The sequence below is a fragment of the Thamnophis sirtalis genome, unplaced genomic scaffold, assembly GCF_051295495.1.
Source record: "Thamnophis sirtalis isolate CommonGarterSnake01/CBP01778 unplaced genomic scaffold, rThaSir2_p1.2 scaffold_12, whole genome shotgun sequence".
NCBI classification, from domain to species: Eukaryota; Metazoa; Chordata; class Lepidosauria; order Squamata; family Natricidae; genus Thamnophis; species Thamnophis sirtalis.
In genome coordinates this window covers 31,884,854-31,903,431 of record NW_028261392.1, presented here as the reverse complement: position 1 = coordinate 31,903,431, position 18,578 = coordinate 31,884,854, and the positions used below count along the sequence as shown (strand labels likewise).

At 39.4% G+C, this 18,578-nt stretch overlaps 1 protein-coding gene across 2 annotated transcripts in view; it reads right to left on the bottom strand.

The window, feature by feature from the left end:
- The window catches only part of UXS1 (UDP-glucuronate decarboxylase 1), a 67,875-nt gene that overhangs the window by 24,773 nt on the left and 24,524 nt on the right, over positions 1-18,578 (bottom strand). The window contains exons 3-6 of one of the 2 annotated variants that reach the window (XM_087726487.1): positions 16,080-16,131; positions 10,526-10,569; positions 6,767-6,827; positions 1,333-1,513 (exon numbers count right to left, since the gene is read on the bottom strand). In XM_087726487.1, coding sequence (XP_087582613.1) covers positions 1,333-1,513; positions 6,767-6,827; positions 10,526-10,569; positions 16,080-16,131 — 338 coding nt within the window. The remainder of the gene's footprint in view (positions 1-1,332; positions 1,514-6,766; positions 6,828-10,525; positions 10,570-16,079; positions 16,132-18,578) is intronic. The other variant, XM_087726488.1, reaches the window with a different exon arrangement.

The window sequence follows — 18,578 nt, the reverse complement described above, 5'->3', positions numbered from 1 at the left end:
CGGGGCCGCTGCTGAGAAGGCCCTCCTCCTTGTAGTTGCCAGCCGACACTGGCTGGCCGATGGAGTACGGAGGAGGCCTAACCTATGAGATCTTATAGGTCGTAGGGAGGTAATTGGCAGAAGGCGGTCTCTCAAGTATCCAGATCCACTGCCATGTAGGGCTTTATGGGTGATCAGTAGCACCTTGAAGCGCATCCGGAGATCGACAGGTAGCCAGCGCAGCTCGCGGAGGATAGGTGTAATGCGGGTGAATCGGGGTGCACCCGCGATCACTCGCGCGGCTGCGTTCTGCACTAGCTGAAGTCGCCGGATGCACCTCAAGGGCAGCCCCATGTAGAGCACGTTGCAGTATTCCAGCCTAGAAATCACGAGGGCCCGAGTGACTGTTGTGAGGGCCTCCCGGTTCAGGTAGGGTCGCAACTGGCGCACCAGGCGTACCTGGGCGAATGCCCCCCTGGTCACAGCCGCTATATGATGGTCGAATGACAGCTGTGGATCCAGGAGGACTCCCAAGTTGCGAACCCTCTCTGAGGGGTGTAAAATTTGACCCCCCAGCCTGAGTGTTGGATTAGTGGCCAAATTTTTGGGAGGGAAACACAACAGCCACTCGGTCTTTTCTGGGTTGAGCACAAGCTTGTTAATCCTCATCCAGTCCATGACGGCTTCAAGCCCCCGGTCCATTACGTCAACCGCTTCATTGATTTGGCACGGGGCGGACAGATACAATTGAGTATCGTCCGCGTATTGATGGTATCTAATCCCGTGCCTACGGATGATCTCTCCCAGCGGTTTCATGTAAATGTTAAATAGTAGGGGGGATAAGACCGAACCCTGCGGCACCCCATATTTCAGGGGCCTTGGGGACGATCTCTGCCCTCCCACTAACACCGATATACTGGTATAATTAGGAGAAAGTGCAATCCACTATCAATTCTCTAGGAATTTCAGTACTTCCAATGACAATTGCCTATACAAGTCAGAATACACAGCTCTCCAGGTATGGGTGAATGCAATAGTATATCATATCAGATTCAAAATATTTCAAGGTTTGAAAACTTCTGCAATGTTCAGAACAGCATCACACACCTCCAGTAAGAGCAAAACAACCTGCCTTAGTCTTGAAAGAAAAGCATCAAGCCTCTAATTGAATGTAAAATACCACAATAATCACTCAGTGTATACCATCCTGTCTTAAGGATTATGAAAAGTGAGATTTAACACCAGAAGAAGCTATTGTAGAGACATTCAAACCACACAGAGAAAGCACTTCATGCAAAAGAGAACAATTATTCCTTACTGACATAAGCAACATGTATGTCTCAGGATACTCACCTTCAATGTACAGGGGCTCTACGACATCATGATTAATCAGTTCAAAATTCTCATGGCCAATCCAGTGTTCCACATTTCTTTTCCTGCCCGTAAAGAAGTTGTCCACAACTGTAACTTCATGGCCATCCATCATTAGTTTGTCAGTAAGATGAGAACCCACAAACCCTGCTCCTCCAGTTATCTGCATTAGGACAGTTTGCATATAAATTTTTCTTCTATTTTAAATGAAAATACCAGACAAAAAGTCCACAAACATTACACAAAAGAACAAAAAGCATTCAGAATTATTTTAGCATCTTGGCATCTGAAAAGCCACATACAAGATTTTCCTTCAGATCAATCAGTGGTGGGTTATCAATTTTTTTACTACCAGTTCTGGCACGCATGCACAGAAGCGTCCAACTGGGTGGGCGAAGCTTCCTGCTGCCACTACTACAGGTTCGCCCAATCCGGGCCAAACTGGGAGTAACCCGCCTCTGAAATCAATTAAACAAACTGAAGGTATTAATGTTTACAATCTCATCTCACCAAAGAAATTTCTCTTTAGTTTAGCAAAGAAATGAAGTAAGATACAGGAAGAGAAGTAGGACTTTAGGGCCCAATACAGTATATTTGTACATTGTGTAGGATATATTTCGTATATGTTGATAACATCATTTTTAATCAAACAGGATTTTGCCACTTTAACATGCAAGCTTTTCATGAAGATGTGCAGACTGATATAACAGGCATGCGACCCAGATTGTTCACAGAAGAGTTATAATACAGACAGGCGGTCCAAAACTATTGCATCACTTTCTTGATTAAGAGGCCTCTTCCCAGAGTTACTATTCGACTATTAAATAAAGGAATTAAGCAGAACTACATTTTGAGCAAAGGCCCATTTTCTCTTGGTTTTCCTTAAGCCTTCTCATCGGTTTTGCAGATAATGTGGGGAAAGTATAGGTCATCTAGTTTGCCATAGGAATACAAAGATCTTTAGTTGGTACCATTTAGAAGTCCTAATTACCCACAACATTCCAAAGACCATAGAAAATAACTGTGCACTATTGAACTGTGAAGAAAACAAATGGGCTTCAGTTTAATATGACAATTTCCTAAGGGTCAACTGTGTAAGAGCCCATTTTTGGTATTCAACCAAGACAGTTACAGAGCAGCTGTGAGACTAAAGTAATTGCAAATATTCCAAATAACTAATAGCGGATGAGTCGTGAACATAGGCCAACTTGACTATTCATTCGTTAATTACTGTCTTTTACAATGATAAAATGTATCGAAGGGGGGGGGGCAGGGGTAGAAAATTACATGTGGAGTAAAAAAAGGAATATTTTTCTACTTGAATTTGGTAAGTCAGCCCATTTAAAAATTATAATTCTCTATTATTTAATATTATTTAGTTAAAATGACTGATAAATGATTGAACAAAAGAAAAAAACATAATGATCTATTAAGGATTAAAAAAAATCTGTTTTATTTATTTTAAATTATGTTAAAAGTTTAGTGTGTCTACCCAATAGAAGCAATCAATAGCAATGTTTGCAAATAAATACTTGCTCCTGGTGCAGTGCAACAATTACTGCAGCAAATATCTCCAATCTGATGCCCTCAAAATACATTGAGAATTCTCAGCATTATGACAACCTCAAAGGTTTGCAGGCTTCCCAAAAGCATTGTAGGATATGCCACAAATTGTTCCAGTTAGCAACGCCCTACTGTACAAGTAAAATTCTATTTGCTAAGCACAGGATCCAAGGATCCCATAGGATCCAAGTAATTAGTTACTCTCCCACAATGTTCAAAAATTGAGCAGTAGGAAAAATGTTCTTTAATATTAAATTCTCGTTAAAAGGTTCCAGATTAGAAGTATTCATAAAACACTTTATGAGTACAGCATTTTTAAAAATAATTATACCACAAAAAGCTACTAGTTCTGTACTAGATTTGTGGGGGAAGAGCATGCAACAGAAAATTATAAAAGGGACTAAGAGTTTGTCCACTCTACCTGATTGGTAGGACAGGTAGATGATATCTTTAGAGAAAATAAAATGCTTCTCAAAATGATACAACCTCATCCAACCTCAGTGCCACAAATAGCAACACATTTTTGGCTCAATATTTCAATAAGGGATTTATGAACCATAAATTACTAATTAATTCATTCATTTGTATAAGTGGTCCTCCGTTAATAAGTTGCTTAATGATTATTCAAAGAAATAACAGGCATTCCCCAAAAAGTTCTTATAACCCGTCTTCAAAGTTATGACTGCTGTACTCTCTCTGGAGTCATGTGCTCACATTTCTGGCATTTAGCAACCGGCTCACATTTAGGACTGATTACAGCATCCCACAATCTCATAACTGCAATTTGTGACATTTTTTTTTCTGATTTCCACTGATTTTTGCCAAAAAAATAAAATAAAAATGGTCATTGAGGAAATGATGAAGTTGTTTACTTAATGACACATAGTGACTCATCATAAAAACAGTCATAAAGTTGAGTGAGACATGAGCTGACCTGCTTAACAATCACAACAACTTAGGGTGGAAATTCCATCTTCTTTCATGTGCTCTTTGGAATGGATATTTCTTTTTAGAGTTTCTAGAACAATCCTATTGTTCACTTTTAAAAATAAACAACAGTTTGGGTGTCTTAATTAATAAGCAAAATCTCCCCATTAAGCATATTCTTTTGTCTCCCAAACAAACTATTTTAGCATTTTCCTGTTCTTTTTAAATGCAGTAGTGTATGAACATGTGCAAAAATGAATTAGGAAATATTCTTCAGGAGATTCTGTATAAATATAGAAGCATTAATTTGCATAGTTTGAAACCTGTTCCATTTTACATGCTACTTCCTTTGTATCAGATAGCATGAGAATCATACATGTGTTTACCATCTGATGTATGTCTTATATCTAAGCATGTATTTGAACACCATCACAAATGTCTGCATTAACACAATACGATCAATGAAGGAATACATTTACACAACTTCCCTTAGGATATTTAAATTATGAAAGTAATTATTTTTTTTGCGAGTAGAGCCTGAGAGTAGGAAAAAAGAGCTCTGCACTTTTTCTTCTGCATAATTATTTCACTGAACTTTGAAAACTGATATTAGGGGTGTATGAAACATTATAAAGATTTGTGTTATAATGGAGATGCTCTAAAGCCAACATTGGTGCGATTCACCACAACAAAGCTGTGCCCATCAACTGGAACTGCTTTGGGTCAGCCTTCCCCCACAATGACAAGATGAAGGGCTTCTAGAACAAGTCACTAATTTGATTGCCACTGAAGTTGCCGTTCTGGAAGAACCTGAAAAGGTACAGCTTGGCTAGCTTTGGCCTACCCACAGGGTATCCTGAAGGCCTGAAAGCATTTCAGCCAGTAGTGTGGGAAGAGGCTGAGAGGGGTTTCTAAGCAGCAAGGGGTGAGACAAGGTAAAGGTTTTGTTGATTAGGGGCCACATTACATTGTGATATAGGTTTAAAGAGTGCTTAGCTGGAGCCTCTGTTAAATTTAGGATGAAAATTATTTTATCCAAATGACCATGAGGGATATAAAGCAATTGCCACAGTCACAGATATGAGGTTAATATTTTCCATGGAAAAAGAAAATACTAGAAATGTTTCCAGAAAGGCTTAATCTCACGTCATTGATGATAATCATGCATTATTTCTGTATAGCTTACTTTTTAGCTAACATAAATAATATTGTCTGTTTTTTTTAAACAACTGTGTTAGTGGACACATTAAAAATATGCTGGAATGCATCTGAAGTTGCTCTTATATGGTTCACCAGTAATTTGAAAAGCTACTGTTCCAGAATATAAAAGGATCTCATTAGATGCATCACATGAGGCATTGCTCCGGTGAATATAATCACATTGCATTATTGATTGAGAGACTCAATTAAATTAAAAGTATCACTTTTCCAAATACCAAGTTCAAGCCTGTTTTTTCCATTTTAATACAGAAATGCACATGTCTTATGACTAATCCTTTATGGGATTTTTATTTATGATCGCTTTCTATTTTAAGATTACAAAGAATAGCTTCTAAGAGGTTCTTAACGTATTTTTCAGAGTATAAGATGCACCTTTTTCCTTAAAAAAGGCTGAAAATCCGGATGCATCTTATACACTGAATACAGCATTTTTTGCCTCCCGAAACCCTGCCTCCTTCACTAAAACAGCCATGCAGAGCCTTTAGGAGGCTTCCAGAGTGCTCCTGGGGGCTACGGAGGGCAGAAATGAATGAAAAACAGGCCATTTTTGCTCAATTTCCCTCCCCCAGCCCCCAGAAACACTCTATAAGCCGCCTAAAGGCTATGCATGCCCTTTTTTGGGAAAAGAAACTGGGCCCGTTTTTGCGAAAAATGGGCCGTTTTTGGGAGGTCTGCAGAGTGCAAAAACTTTTTTAAAAATTTGCCTCTTCAAAATCTTGGTGCGTCTTATACTCCAGTGGGTCTTATACTCCGGTGCATCTTATACTCTGAAAAATATGGTAAATGCATGGAATATCCACCTAAGTATTGCTATCAATTCCCCCTTTGACAATATTAATTCATAATTAATCTCCATACATTGTTTCTTCTCTGAACTGGGTAAACCTTAGAAATCATGGAAGCAATTAGTTACCATATTTTTCGGATTATAAGATGCTCCGGAGTATAAGACGCACCTTAGTATTTGGGGAGGAAAATGGGAAGAAAAAAATACTGCCTCTGCCTACCAGGATCCATAGTATTCAGCTGGCTAGCTTCCTGTAGGTGTGAGAGCGTGTGTATATTATTATTATTATTATTATTATTATTATTATTATTATTATTATTATTATTATTATTATTATTATTTCTGCTGAATCTGTTACTTTGGTGTGCTTTCTAAATGCTGCAAACTCTGACCAGCCAGGTCAGCTTTAGCACTTATTGCAGTCTGATTCAGCACAGCTGATTCGGGGTAAATCACAGAATACCCCCAATCAGTTGTTCCAGGCTGCAGGGATTGCCACAGATCATTGCTGCTTCCATGCCTTGCATTCTTGGCCTCTGGTGGAGGTGAGTGGGGCTACATTTGGTGTATAAGATGCACCCAAATATTCGTCCTCTTTTTTTGGGGGGAAAGATGCATCTTATACTCCGAAAAATATGGTAACTTGTATTTGATTGGAAACAGCACTGGAGTCAGTGGGGCAGCCTGTAGGATGCTCAACAAAGGAACCAAAACATAAATAAATAGTTGCGCCACCAAACTGCCACAGACATGCAAGCTTGTGTAGGCTCAGCCAAAGATTGACTTGGATCCCTGTACAATTTTTCACAAAGTAAGGTATTTCCTTTTCAGTTTGGACCCACTTCCGGCATTGTTTTCATTAATTTTATTTGAAAAACTGAGAATAATTGATTAGCCTCAAAGAAGGGCTGAACTTACCAAAATTCTTTTACGGTCCTTTTCAGATAAGAACTTCACTGGTGGATACTTCTGAGTAAAACTATGAAACATTTCAAAAGAGAAACATTGAAACAACACATCAGTAAAGGTTGTAAGCATTGTAATATTCATTAAATATTAGTTTTTCTCAACCAAAGCACTTACTTGCTTCCCATCCTTCATAGATTTTTTAAAACAAAATCTGAGTTATGAAATCTTTTATTTCAGAATTATTAATAAAATGTTTAATAGGAAGAACTGTGGTTAATAATCACCAAAAGTGTTTCTAATATTTAATGGTTCAAAATATCACTGAAAGTATGTACAGGAAAACTGACAAAAAACCTGAGAAATATTCACAACAATATCTGAAATCCGTCTCTAAATAATTGTGGCATTTCACAAGAGAGGAAAAAAGAGTTAATACTTATTTGGTTGTTTGGCAGAGTCAGTGATTCTCTTCCCATATCCTGCCAGTGTTTACTTAGTTTGATTTAAGAGATTTCTAGGCCAACTCTAATGCTGGGAAAGATTGAGGGCAAAAGAAGGGAGCGACATAGAATGAGGTGGCTGGAGTCACCGAAGCAGTAGGCATGAGCTTAAATGGACTCCGGGGGATGGTAGAGGACAGGAAGGCCTGGAGGAACATTGTCCATGGGGTCGCGATGGGTCGGACACAACTTCGTAACTAGCAACAACATGGTCACTCCAACCTAATATTCTTCTATATCAGAACATCTATTTTAAAACAACAGATTCTTAGAATCAAACAGGACTTCTTTGCAATGGATACCTCTGATCGAACTGTTCATTAATATTAATTCCTTGACTTGTTCCATTGTAGAGATGGAAAAGAAACATGGTCCTAGCCTTCCACTCATACTTCTGCCATCCATACATTGTTGAAGTAGCATGGGAAGAAGCCCCAGAGGTTTCTGCCAATGTATGAATTGACCCAAATCTGGATCTCAACAACATGCTCAGATTGTGTTCTGAAATTTATTCACAGGTTTGTATATACTTCCGTCATCCACAGCCAATCTCAAGACACTGAAATGTATTAAACTAGCACAGTTGCCTTGTGCACAAACAAAGTAGTGACACTAACAGAGACACCAAAAATCATTTAATATATCCTTGCTTTGTTGTAGAGTATAGAAGAATAAGATAATGGATTTACAGAACATATGGAGAGTCATTTATCAGCCTACTGGGGAAAATATTTAAAGATTTGTATTAGCTCTACAGCTCAATAGTCATACTTGGAAAGAAAGAACACAGGTGATATTCTGAATAAATATTCTGATAGGCTAGAACATCATTAGCATCAGCGCCTCTGAGTAAATTCATTATCTTACATTTGATTTATTCCATATTTATAATTCACTCACTATAGGGACTATTTAGAAATCCCATTTTCAGAAAGAAGCAATATAAATTAGGTACAATTTAGAAGGCTTCTCTCTAAGAAGTTGTAGAGAATATTATATCTGGATAATTTTAAGACTGGAGCAGAGAGATTTTCTATCCAATTACACTAATAGACATTATTGATTCCAGCATGGGTAAAAATCACCAGCACAATGTCATGTATTAACTTTGAAATGGAGGGAGAGAACTTCATTATCAGATCTGAAATAGCCGTCTGCAACTCTGCCTACTAAATACTTCCTGAGACATCAATTTGATTTTTCAAAATAGGAGATGATTTTTAGAATTCTGCAACATCTATCTTACATTTGATAATCCTTGCTTGAATTGTTAGGTAATATTTGTTTACAATGCATTTTTCATTTGCAGCTTTTGACTTTCTTAGTGGATAAAAAGAAAGAAATGCTGGTTTGTTGCAAAATTGCACTAGCAGTTTACAGTAATACCTGTTTCTACATGTTGTCCTAAATAAAAACATGCAGCATCCAAAACATGTTGATAGCTTTAATATTTAATTTACAGTAATACTTAAATTGTGATTCCCACATTAACTTCAGAATTAAAATAACTGCAATGATTTGTTTTCAATCCAGCAAAAACATTTCTAAATCTAAGATGTTTTTAAAAATATTTGGAATATAATAACAAAGCTTTCCCATTTATATTTCAGCATTCAATTTGGAATAGTTACCCTATAAGAAAATACCTAATCAGTGGAATTTAGAATAAAATATACTGCATGTTATTATAGAGTGTCAACAATTTCCAGACATTTGAGGCAAGATGCCAGCTATGGTCAATCAATAATTTATTGCTGAAGTTTACTGTATGCAAAATCCTTGCATTTACTTTCAAAACAAACTCCAAATATTAATATATTTGTAAAACATGATGTCCTGACATCTCCAGGAGACAATTAAAGGAAGAACCAATTTAGTTCTACCTTCCTCCTTTTAGCTTTGTTATGCTGTCCTATTTTACTCTAAATTCTTCTTTCAGAAGAGAATTCTTGAATTTTAGACTGCAAATCTATTTACACTTACTTGAGGAGTAAATCCCACTGAACACAGCAGAATTTTAGAATAAACGTCTACAAGATTATGTGAATAGTTTGATAAATCACCAATGAAAGGTTGCTACTACCTGTGTTTATCTGAAAATAAGACTGTATCTTATTTTCTTTTGACCAAAAAAAGGCTAGGGCTTTTTTTCAGGGGAGTCTAATTATTGACTCACCTCACAGTGGTGGCACTGACAGCCCTGCTCAGTAGGAGCCTGCTACTGGCCCACTTCTTCTATGGCTGCTTGCCGCCGCTCACACTAGTTGGCTCCAGCCTCTGTTTCGCCATCAAGAGCCTTCTGGAAAACCTTTTGCAGCTGAGAAACGGGCTCTGGACTGACGTGTATGGCGAGAGAGTCTGCTGCAGAAGACAGAGTCTCAGCTGCAGAGGGCTTTCCAGAAGGTTCTGATGGCGAAACAGAGGCCGGGGCGAGGAGTGTGAATGGTGGCAAGTGGCTGCAAAAGAAGCAGCCACAGAAGAAGGGGCCGCATAAGAAGGCAAGGCAGGTTGGTGTAGGTGTGTGCAAGGCCTGGTAAGTAGGGCAGCTCCACTCTAGCTTAATTTTTTATCTCACCCCAAACCCTGCACCCAGGGATGGGCGGGATCTTAATTAGGGCTAATTTTGAGGGGTATGGCTTAATTTGAGCACATGTATGAAAAACACGATAAGGCTTCTTTTCAGGGTGGGTCTTATTTTAGGAGAAACACAGTACTTTCTACTGCTAAGATACATTCCTGAAAGTCACATAACTATGCCCAACGTATATCAGTTTTGCTGGGGTTAAATGTATCCCAGCCATTGTTAAGTGTGAGGTTATGTGATTGTGACCTGCAACTTCCTGTCAGCTTTCTCACTGACTTTGTTTATTGCAAGCCAGCTGTGAAGTACAAAAATGGCAATCACATGCCCATGGGGCACTGTGATGGCCGTAAATGCATGCTGGTTGCCAAGTGCCTGTATTGTGATCACATGGCCACAGGGATGTTGCGACTGCTATAAGTTTAAGTACTGGTCATGTAGCTACTTTTTCAGCACTGTCTCTAAGTTTGAATAATACTAAATGAGTTGCTAAATGAGGCAGCCGTTAACTGAGGACTATGTGTACCTAATACTACCATTAGAGACAGTAGCATTTATTACATAAAGACTTTCTTTCAGTACAGCAAGATGGCACTCTTGACCAAATATTCTGACATACCGTAAGCTCCTTGCCTTAACTTAAAATAAAACAAAAGATGATCTATTGAAAGCACAAATCACACATACCTTTTCTCTAATTCTCGGATCTTTTCCCTTAGAGGTGCAATAACCTAAAAGAAAATTAAAAGTTAATTTTATATAAATGTATTTTCCATTTAAAATGACAAGTTGTAGAGAATAGACACGTTATAAGCCATTTTAAATATTTCTGGAATATCATGGACAGATTATGACATGCCAATCTCTTCATAAGAATCTCTCCAATTTCAAAGGGCAAAAGTGATGGTGGCAATAGAGGACATAATCCAAATCCCCCCACAAACAGCAAATCAAACCTTTATTATGGTCATAGACCAGCATAGAAAACATCAAATTGCTACTTTCCTGAGCTTCATCTGGAACTAATCAAGTTACTAAATAAATAAATAGCCTCCCAGAGTTGCTTTCAGTAGAGAGATTGGTGGCATATAAATTTAATAAATAACTAAATAAAATAAACTGACCATTGGTTACCCTTCCTGCTTTCTTTAAATACTCTTCCATTCATCATGGAGAACTGCAACCCTCATGCAATGGTGGGTTCCAGATCCCGTTGCAATCAGTACGCTGCAACTCGGCTGGGTGTCCACCACGTGCACGAGCGCAGCACATGTACAGCGCGCATGTGTACTTACCACCTGCAACGCTCCAGCTGTTCGGTAGAGCGTCTCGCAGGGGTTGTACACTCTGTGCGCAAAAGCCCTGATCGGCTCAAATACAGGTAAGGAGGATGGGTGGGTGGGCCCTCCGGAGCACTCTACCGGAACGGTACCTGGTTCTCCCAGCATGCACCTGGGGCAGGCACCACCGCTGCCCTTATGGCACCTGTCTTCATTCCTGTCCTTCAAAGTCAGTGTGAATGCCTTCTTCTTTGACACTGCCTTCTGCCACATTTTTTGCTACTTTCTATAGTTGCAATGTTAAGTTCTATCAAACCATGTTTTAAAAAACCCAAATCTCCCAAAACTGACTCCCACAATGCACTTCAGATACAGTCAACATTATCTTAATTGGACTTGGGGTGGGATTATTTTGCCCTCTACAGGTTTTCCTGTAGTCCTTCAACACTGTAAGGAGAACCGTAAAGTTCACTGGAAGTTAACCAAGGACCTTATTTAATTTAAATTATTTTTATTATTAGACTATTTTTTATTTTTTTTATTTTTTTTATTTTTATACTATGTATATCATAAATATTCTGAATGCATTATATTCAGAATTATATTTAGTGATCATGAATGTAATTCTAGAGAAAATGTCTAGAATTTATTCATGTTTCAGTCACACATTCACAATAGGTTTTTGCAAGCTATGTTAATATTATTTTATATTATTAACAGTAATTACTTATTTATAAAATACAAACATATTCCATTGTTCCATTAATCCAATAGCAGAGTTGGAAGGGACCTTCTAGTCCAACTCTCTGCCTAGGCAGGAAACTCTATTCTGTTTCAGACAAATGGCTATCCAACATCTCTTAAAGACTTCCAGTGTTGGGGCATTCACAACTTCTGGAGGCAAGCTGTTCCACTGATTAATTGTTCTAACTGTCAGGAAATTTCTCCTCAGTTCTAAGTTGCTTCTCTCCTTGATTAGTTTCCACCCATTGCTTCTTGTTCTACCCTCAGGTGCCTTGGAAAATAGTTTGACTCCCTCTTCTTTGTGGCAACCCCTGAGATATTGGAACACTGCTATCATGTCTCCCCTAGTCCTTCTTTTCATTAAACTAGAGATACCCAGTTCCTGCAACCGTTCTTCATATGTTTTAGTCTCCAATCCCCTAATCATCTTTGTTGCTCTTCTCTGCACTCTTTCTAGAGTCTCCACATCTTTTCTACATCGTGGTGACAAAAACTGAATGCAGTATTCCAGGTGTGGCCTTACCAAGGCCTTGTAAAGTGGTATTAACACTTCGCGTGATCTTGATTTTATCTCTGTTTATGCAGCCTAGAACTGTGTTGGCTTTTTTGGCAGCTGCTGCACACTGCTGGTTCATATTTAAATGGTTGTCCACTAGAACTCCAAGATCCCTTTCACAGTTACTACTATTGAGCAAGGTACCACCTATACTGTACCTGTGCATTTTGTTTTTCTTGCCTAAATGTAGAACCTTACTCTTTTCACCATTGAATTTCATTTTATTAGATAGTTCCCAATGTTCAAGTTTGTCAAGATCCTTCTGTATCTTAAGCCTGTCTTCTGGAGTGTTGGCTATTCCTGCCAGCTTGGTGTCATCTGCAAATTTGATGAGTTCCCCATTTATTCCCTCATCCAAATCATTGATGAAGATGTTGAAGAGTACTGGGCCTAAAACAGAGCCTTGGGGTACTCCACTGCATACTTCCCTCCATGTAGATGCAGTTCCATTGAGGACTACACGTTGAGTGCAGTTGGTCAGCTAGTTACGAATCCATCTGGTGATGCTGTCTAACTCACATTCTTCTACTTTATCTAGTAGTAGGTTATGGTCTACCATCAAATGCCTTACTGAAGTCCAAATAAACTATATTGACGGCATTCCTCTGGTCCACTAATTTTGTCACATTATCAAAGAATGCAATAAGATTAGTCTGGCATGATCTGTTTTTGACAAACCCATGTTGGCTTTTGGCTATTACTTTGTTTACTGCTAGGTGTTCGCTATTCATTGTTTGATTATCTTTTCCAGAATCTTTCCTGGTATTGAGGTCAGGCTGATAGGGCTGTAGTTTCCTGGATCTGTTTTTTCCCCTTTTTTGAAGATGGGAACCACATCAGCTCTTTTCCAGTCCTCTAGTAGTTCCCCGGTGCTCCAGGATCTCTGAAAGATATAGTTCAGTGGTTCTGAGATCTCATCTGCCAGTTCCTTCAGAACCTGGGGTGTAATCCATCCAGTCCTGGAAATTTGAACTCATCTAGGGTAGACATGTGCTCAATTACCATTTTCTCCCCTATTTCAACATGTGTTCCTAATCTGATTTTTGTGGTGCTGTTTTTGATAGGTTGGACTGTTTTATCCCTTTGTGTAAAGACAGATGCAAAACATGAGTTAAATAGTTCTGCTTTCTCCCTGTTGCTTGTCACCTTCTTGCCACTTTCTCCCAGCAATGGACCAATTGTTTCCTTAACTTTTTTCTTGTTTTTAACATGTTGGAAGAAGCTTTTTGTTATTTTTTACTTTTGTGGCAAGCCTTTCTTTCCTCACTTCATCTTTACATGCTCGGGCTATTTGCTGATATTCTACCTTAGTTATGCCCCCCCCCTTCCACTTTTTATACTTGTCTTTTTTGTCTTTCAATTTGTCAGAGAGCTCTTTATGCAGCCACGCTGGTTTCTTTTGAGAGCTGTTATTTTTCTTCTTCACTGGTATTGTGCTAGATTGGGCTTTTGTAATCTCATTTTTCAAAATTTCCCAAGGTTCTTGAGTTGTTTTCCCCTTGAGGATTCTCATCCATGGATTTTTCCCCAAGCTCTAAGTTTCTTGAAATTAGTTCTCTTAAAGTCCAAGATTCTAGTTTGACTTTGTTCTACTACTTGTGTTTACATAATGTTGAATTCCAATATTGCATGGTCACTTGCCCCCAGGGTTCCTGTGGCTTCAACACCTTCTATCATTTCCTCTCTGTTAGTGAGAATTAAGTCCAATATGGCTGATCCCCTTGTTCCCTTCTCTACATTTTGGGAAACAAAGTTGTCTGCTAGGTTCATTAGGAACCTGTTGGATCTTCCACTTGGTGCAGAGTTTGTTTCCCAGTTGATGTCAGGGTAGTTAAAATCCCCCATTACTGTTGTGGTGTGCTTCCTACATACCTTAGTTAGCTGACTAGCAAAAAGTTCATCTACTTCCTCTGCTTGGTTGGGTGGCCTGTAGTCTAGATCTATGGCAATGTCATTTCCCCCCCAACCTTTAATATTGACCCAAATGCATTCAAGATAGTTCTCATCATTGTTGTGCTCTATTTCTGTAGAGAGGTAATTACTTCTTATATATAGTGCAACTCCACCTCCTCTTTTTTTTGGTCTATTTCTTTTAAATAATTTTAATCCTTCTAGCTGTATGTTCCATTTGTCGGTTTCATCCCACCAAGTTTCTGTAATGGCAACAATATCATATCTGCCCTCTTTTACTTGAATTTCTAATTCGCCCTGTTTATTCCTAAACATATATTCCTATGTATGCTGGTCTTGTTGAACTCGGGTCTTTTCCCGTTTAAGATTGAGATTGTCTTGGCAACGTTTCAGTGATGTCTCACTCGCCATCTTCAGGCTGGGTTTTGGGCCTAAATACAACAACACTAACATACCAACACCCGTGAAAATCTACGAAAACACACACACACATATATGTGTGTGTTTGTGTGTTAGTTAGCTGCCTAGCATATGTACATATGTGTTTGTGTGTGTATACACACACACACACACAAACACATGTTTCGCCGAAAATAATACCAGGTGTTATTTTTTTTTGGTTCACAAATTAAGCACTAGGTCTTATTTTCAGCCATATCATATCCCCCTCCCCAATGTACGGGAGGCCCACTTTTGCTTGCTCATGGTGGGGCAGGAGGCTGCACAGTGCATCAAAGATGGAGCTGCCCTATGCGCCCCACATCGGCTTACCTCAGGGTTCCTGCAGCCAGGCCACCCATGCCCAGACACCTTCCTCACCTAGTGGTGGTGGCTCCAGCAGCCCCATCCATCATGACACCGCATAGCCGACAACCTACTTCTTCTGCTTGCTCATGGTTGCAACAGAGCAGGAGGCTGAGTGACACACCGATGCCATGGCTTACCTCTGGGTCCTCGCAGCCAGGCCATCCATGCCCTGACACCTGCCTTGCCTTGTGGCCGCAGCACCAGCACACTGCTTGGCCTCCTCTTCATTGCGGCCATGAGCACGCAGAAGAAATGAGACAGCAGCCATATAGGCTCCTGCTGCACATAGTTATCAGTGCTGCCGCCGTGAGGTGTTGGATCGTGGATGGCTTGGCTGTGGTGCCCTGAGGTAAGCTGGTGTGGGGCGCATGGGGTAGCTCCAACCCCTTCCCCCCAACAGTACTATGAGCAACCAGATGGAATGGCAGCTCTGCAGGCTTTTAAGTAGCGCTTATTTTGGGGGTAGGGTGTTTATTAGGTACACACATAAAACATGCTAGGGCTTATTTTAGGAATAGGCCGTATTTTCGGGGAAACAGAATATACATTACATTTTTAAGAATTTATGTACATGTTAGTAGCCATAAGGAGACATTAAAACAAGCACACGAGTATCCTCCCTTAATCCCAACCAACACAAGAATCTTGACAAAGCAGTCTGCAGGGGTAAGGCTAAGAATTTCTGTAAGTTTTCAAACAGATGGATGTGGTTAAAAAACAAATACCAAGATGTCAGCTGCAACAGTTTCAATATTTCTTTGTGTGTCACTTTGAACCGTTGTAGTCATCTTGATCTTTTTTTTAACCAATTCCAGGCCATGGAAATTAAAGTAAACTTCAATTCAAGAGGAAGTATTAAGAGAATAAAGTTGGTAATTGATTTATTAATGCAAAGCAAAATATAAAAGGGAGTAGGGGAAGAAAAAAAAGAGAGAATACTGACCTCTTCAATTTTATTTTCTACCTTTTGATCCCCATTATCCTGGATAAACCTGCTGGATAGGAAGCCAAAGAAAGAAAGAAACATTTTAAACATGACAAGCCACATAGTCATGTTATAAAACATTATAAAGTCATGAATTAATGTTAAGATTTTTGTTCTGATCTTCTTTGAAAAAGAAGCCACCTGTTACCACACCAACTATTAACAATGACCACAGGTTGTCTGTGTTCAGACATAAATAAAATGTCACCATAATTTCTAATTTTCTTCTTGCAGGTGAGTGGGTGGGAAAAGAATAAGTAGATAAATCAGAAGTGCTAAAGGAAGATATTAACATAGTGCCTGAATGCTGATAAAGTTAAGAGGTCAGCAAATACTTATTTTTGTGCCTTTCCTTTGGTAACTAAAGATTATTTCCATGGCAATTCTGAAATCTTGCCAAGAAAACTAATCAGCATTGACTCAACACCTGATCTGGCCCCTAAAAATAAATTGAGAGGAACAGGGATGCGAATTTGAATCCAAGGCTCAAACCTTAAGTTACTTATTGGATTCACTGCTCAATTTTACACAATGTGATGGGTATAAGAAATTAGAAATAGCTTGAAATGTCAGGTAAATCAAAAGCTAGTGAACATGTCAAATTTAAGCCAATTTGAAGATTTTCAATTTTATTTAAATCTAAAGGGGCAACAGGTACCACCAAGGAAAGTTAGGAATATCTGCTTTTTGTTGGTTTTATATATCCAGGTTGCAAGTAACATCCTGTGCTATAACAAAGTCAACTCTGCTTTAGTGAGAATGGCAGGGTCTGCATGAAACGGTACTCAAATTCCCAGAAAGCAGAAAGAATTAAGCATATAGTCAACTTAAACCCTATGATATCAAGAGTGTGGAAGATTTATAGAGACTGACAGTTTCAGGAGTAGGATAATACTTCTTTCTTCACATTTTCAGAGCTCAGTCTGAGAGCTAATGTGACTAGCAGAGAAAACATTACACCAAGAGGGGAGGCCATGGTTCAGGTAGTGCGAACCTCAGTTAGGGAAGAGAGAAAGGTTTTTCCATAACCTAGACCAGTGGTGTCAAATTCAAGGCCCACAGGTTGGATCCAGCCTGTGGGGTGCTTAGATCTGGCCCATAGGGCCACCCTAAAAACAATGAATGACTGGCCCGTGGTGTTTCTGCCAGTGAAAATGGAGCATGCAGTCCTCCCGAGCTCCGTTTTCAACCCTCCCAAGCTTTGTTTCCGCTGGCAGAGTGCTCGGGCCATCACAGGTACCTCCAACATCAGTGAGGTCCAGCTGGCCACACCACCCTGGCCATGCCCCCCCCCAAGGTCAAATACAACCCTGATGCAGCCTTCAATGAAATCGAGTTTGACACCCCTGACCTAAATGTTTTCATAGGACTGCTGTGAGGATAAATTAAGGATATTTATCATTCCCTGAGCTAACTGGAGAAAGAACAGAATAAAGTTTAATTAAGAAGCAATAATGTGAGAGGTATTTACAGTATTTATTAATTTATTAAGAGTCAATTATACATTTTGTCTGTATCCCAAAAAAGTCAGGGGTATGATTTGGAAGACTGTTTATGAAATAGCTATTATGCCCTTTGATAAGTCTGTCAGGTATTATTCAAAGAGCTTCTTTATATGCTCTTTTCAAAATCAAAGTCTCTCCTTCAGCAGCAGCTATTGCTAAAATCATGATTTTCTGCCTTGCCATCCTGTGAATAGGAAAACGATTGAAGTGCACAGAGAAGACAATATCATGAAACAATTTTTCAAATTTTGGGATGAACGCTTTTATAGAAGCTGTTTTCTGCTCAGATTCTAAAGATTATCCTGTGTAATTAATTGGCTTAATGACAGTAAGTTCAAATACCTTTCTTTAAAATTGTTTATGTAAATGGAATTCTGCAAATAGGAAGGTAAAACCTCAAAAGTTATATGTGCTATTTGTAACACCTCTGAGTATCGCATTTAAACATTCCAAATGGCATTAGTTAGTTTCTAATTGTCCTAATGATGGTGAACCTATGGCAAGCATGCCACAGGTGGCACGCAGAGCCCTCTCTGCGGGCACACCAGCCATCGCCCCAGCCCAGCTCCAACAGGGTGCATGAGTGGGGTGGGGGAGGCACTTGCATTACATTTTGGGGGTTTGCGCACATGCGTGCGCCCTACACATCTCATTTTGGGCCTGGAAGGCCTCCTGCACCAACCTGGAAGCGAAAAATGAATGGGGGGGGCGTATGTGCGGGGAGCACTTGCATTTTCGGGTTGCACGCATACACACATGCACACTTTGGGCACTCGGCACTTAAAAGGTTAGCCCTCACTATCCTAACAGAATTAAAGGCATGTCTTTAGGATCCTTCACCTATGCAAGGGGTCCTGCAAGTCAAATGAAGCTGTTTTTCCTTTGAGGTATAAAATCACACAACCTCCCCTGAAAAAGGTTTTGTCAACACTATTACAAATCAAACTTGCAA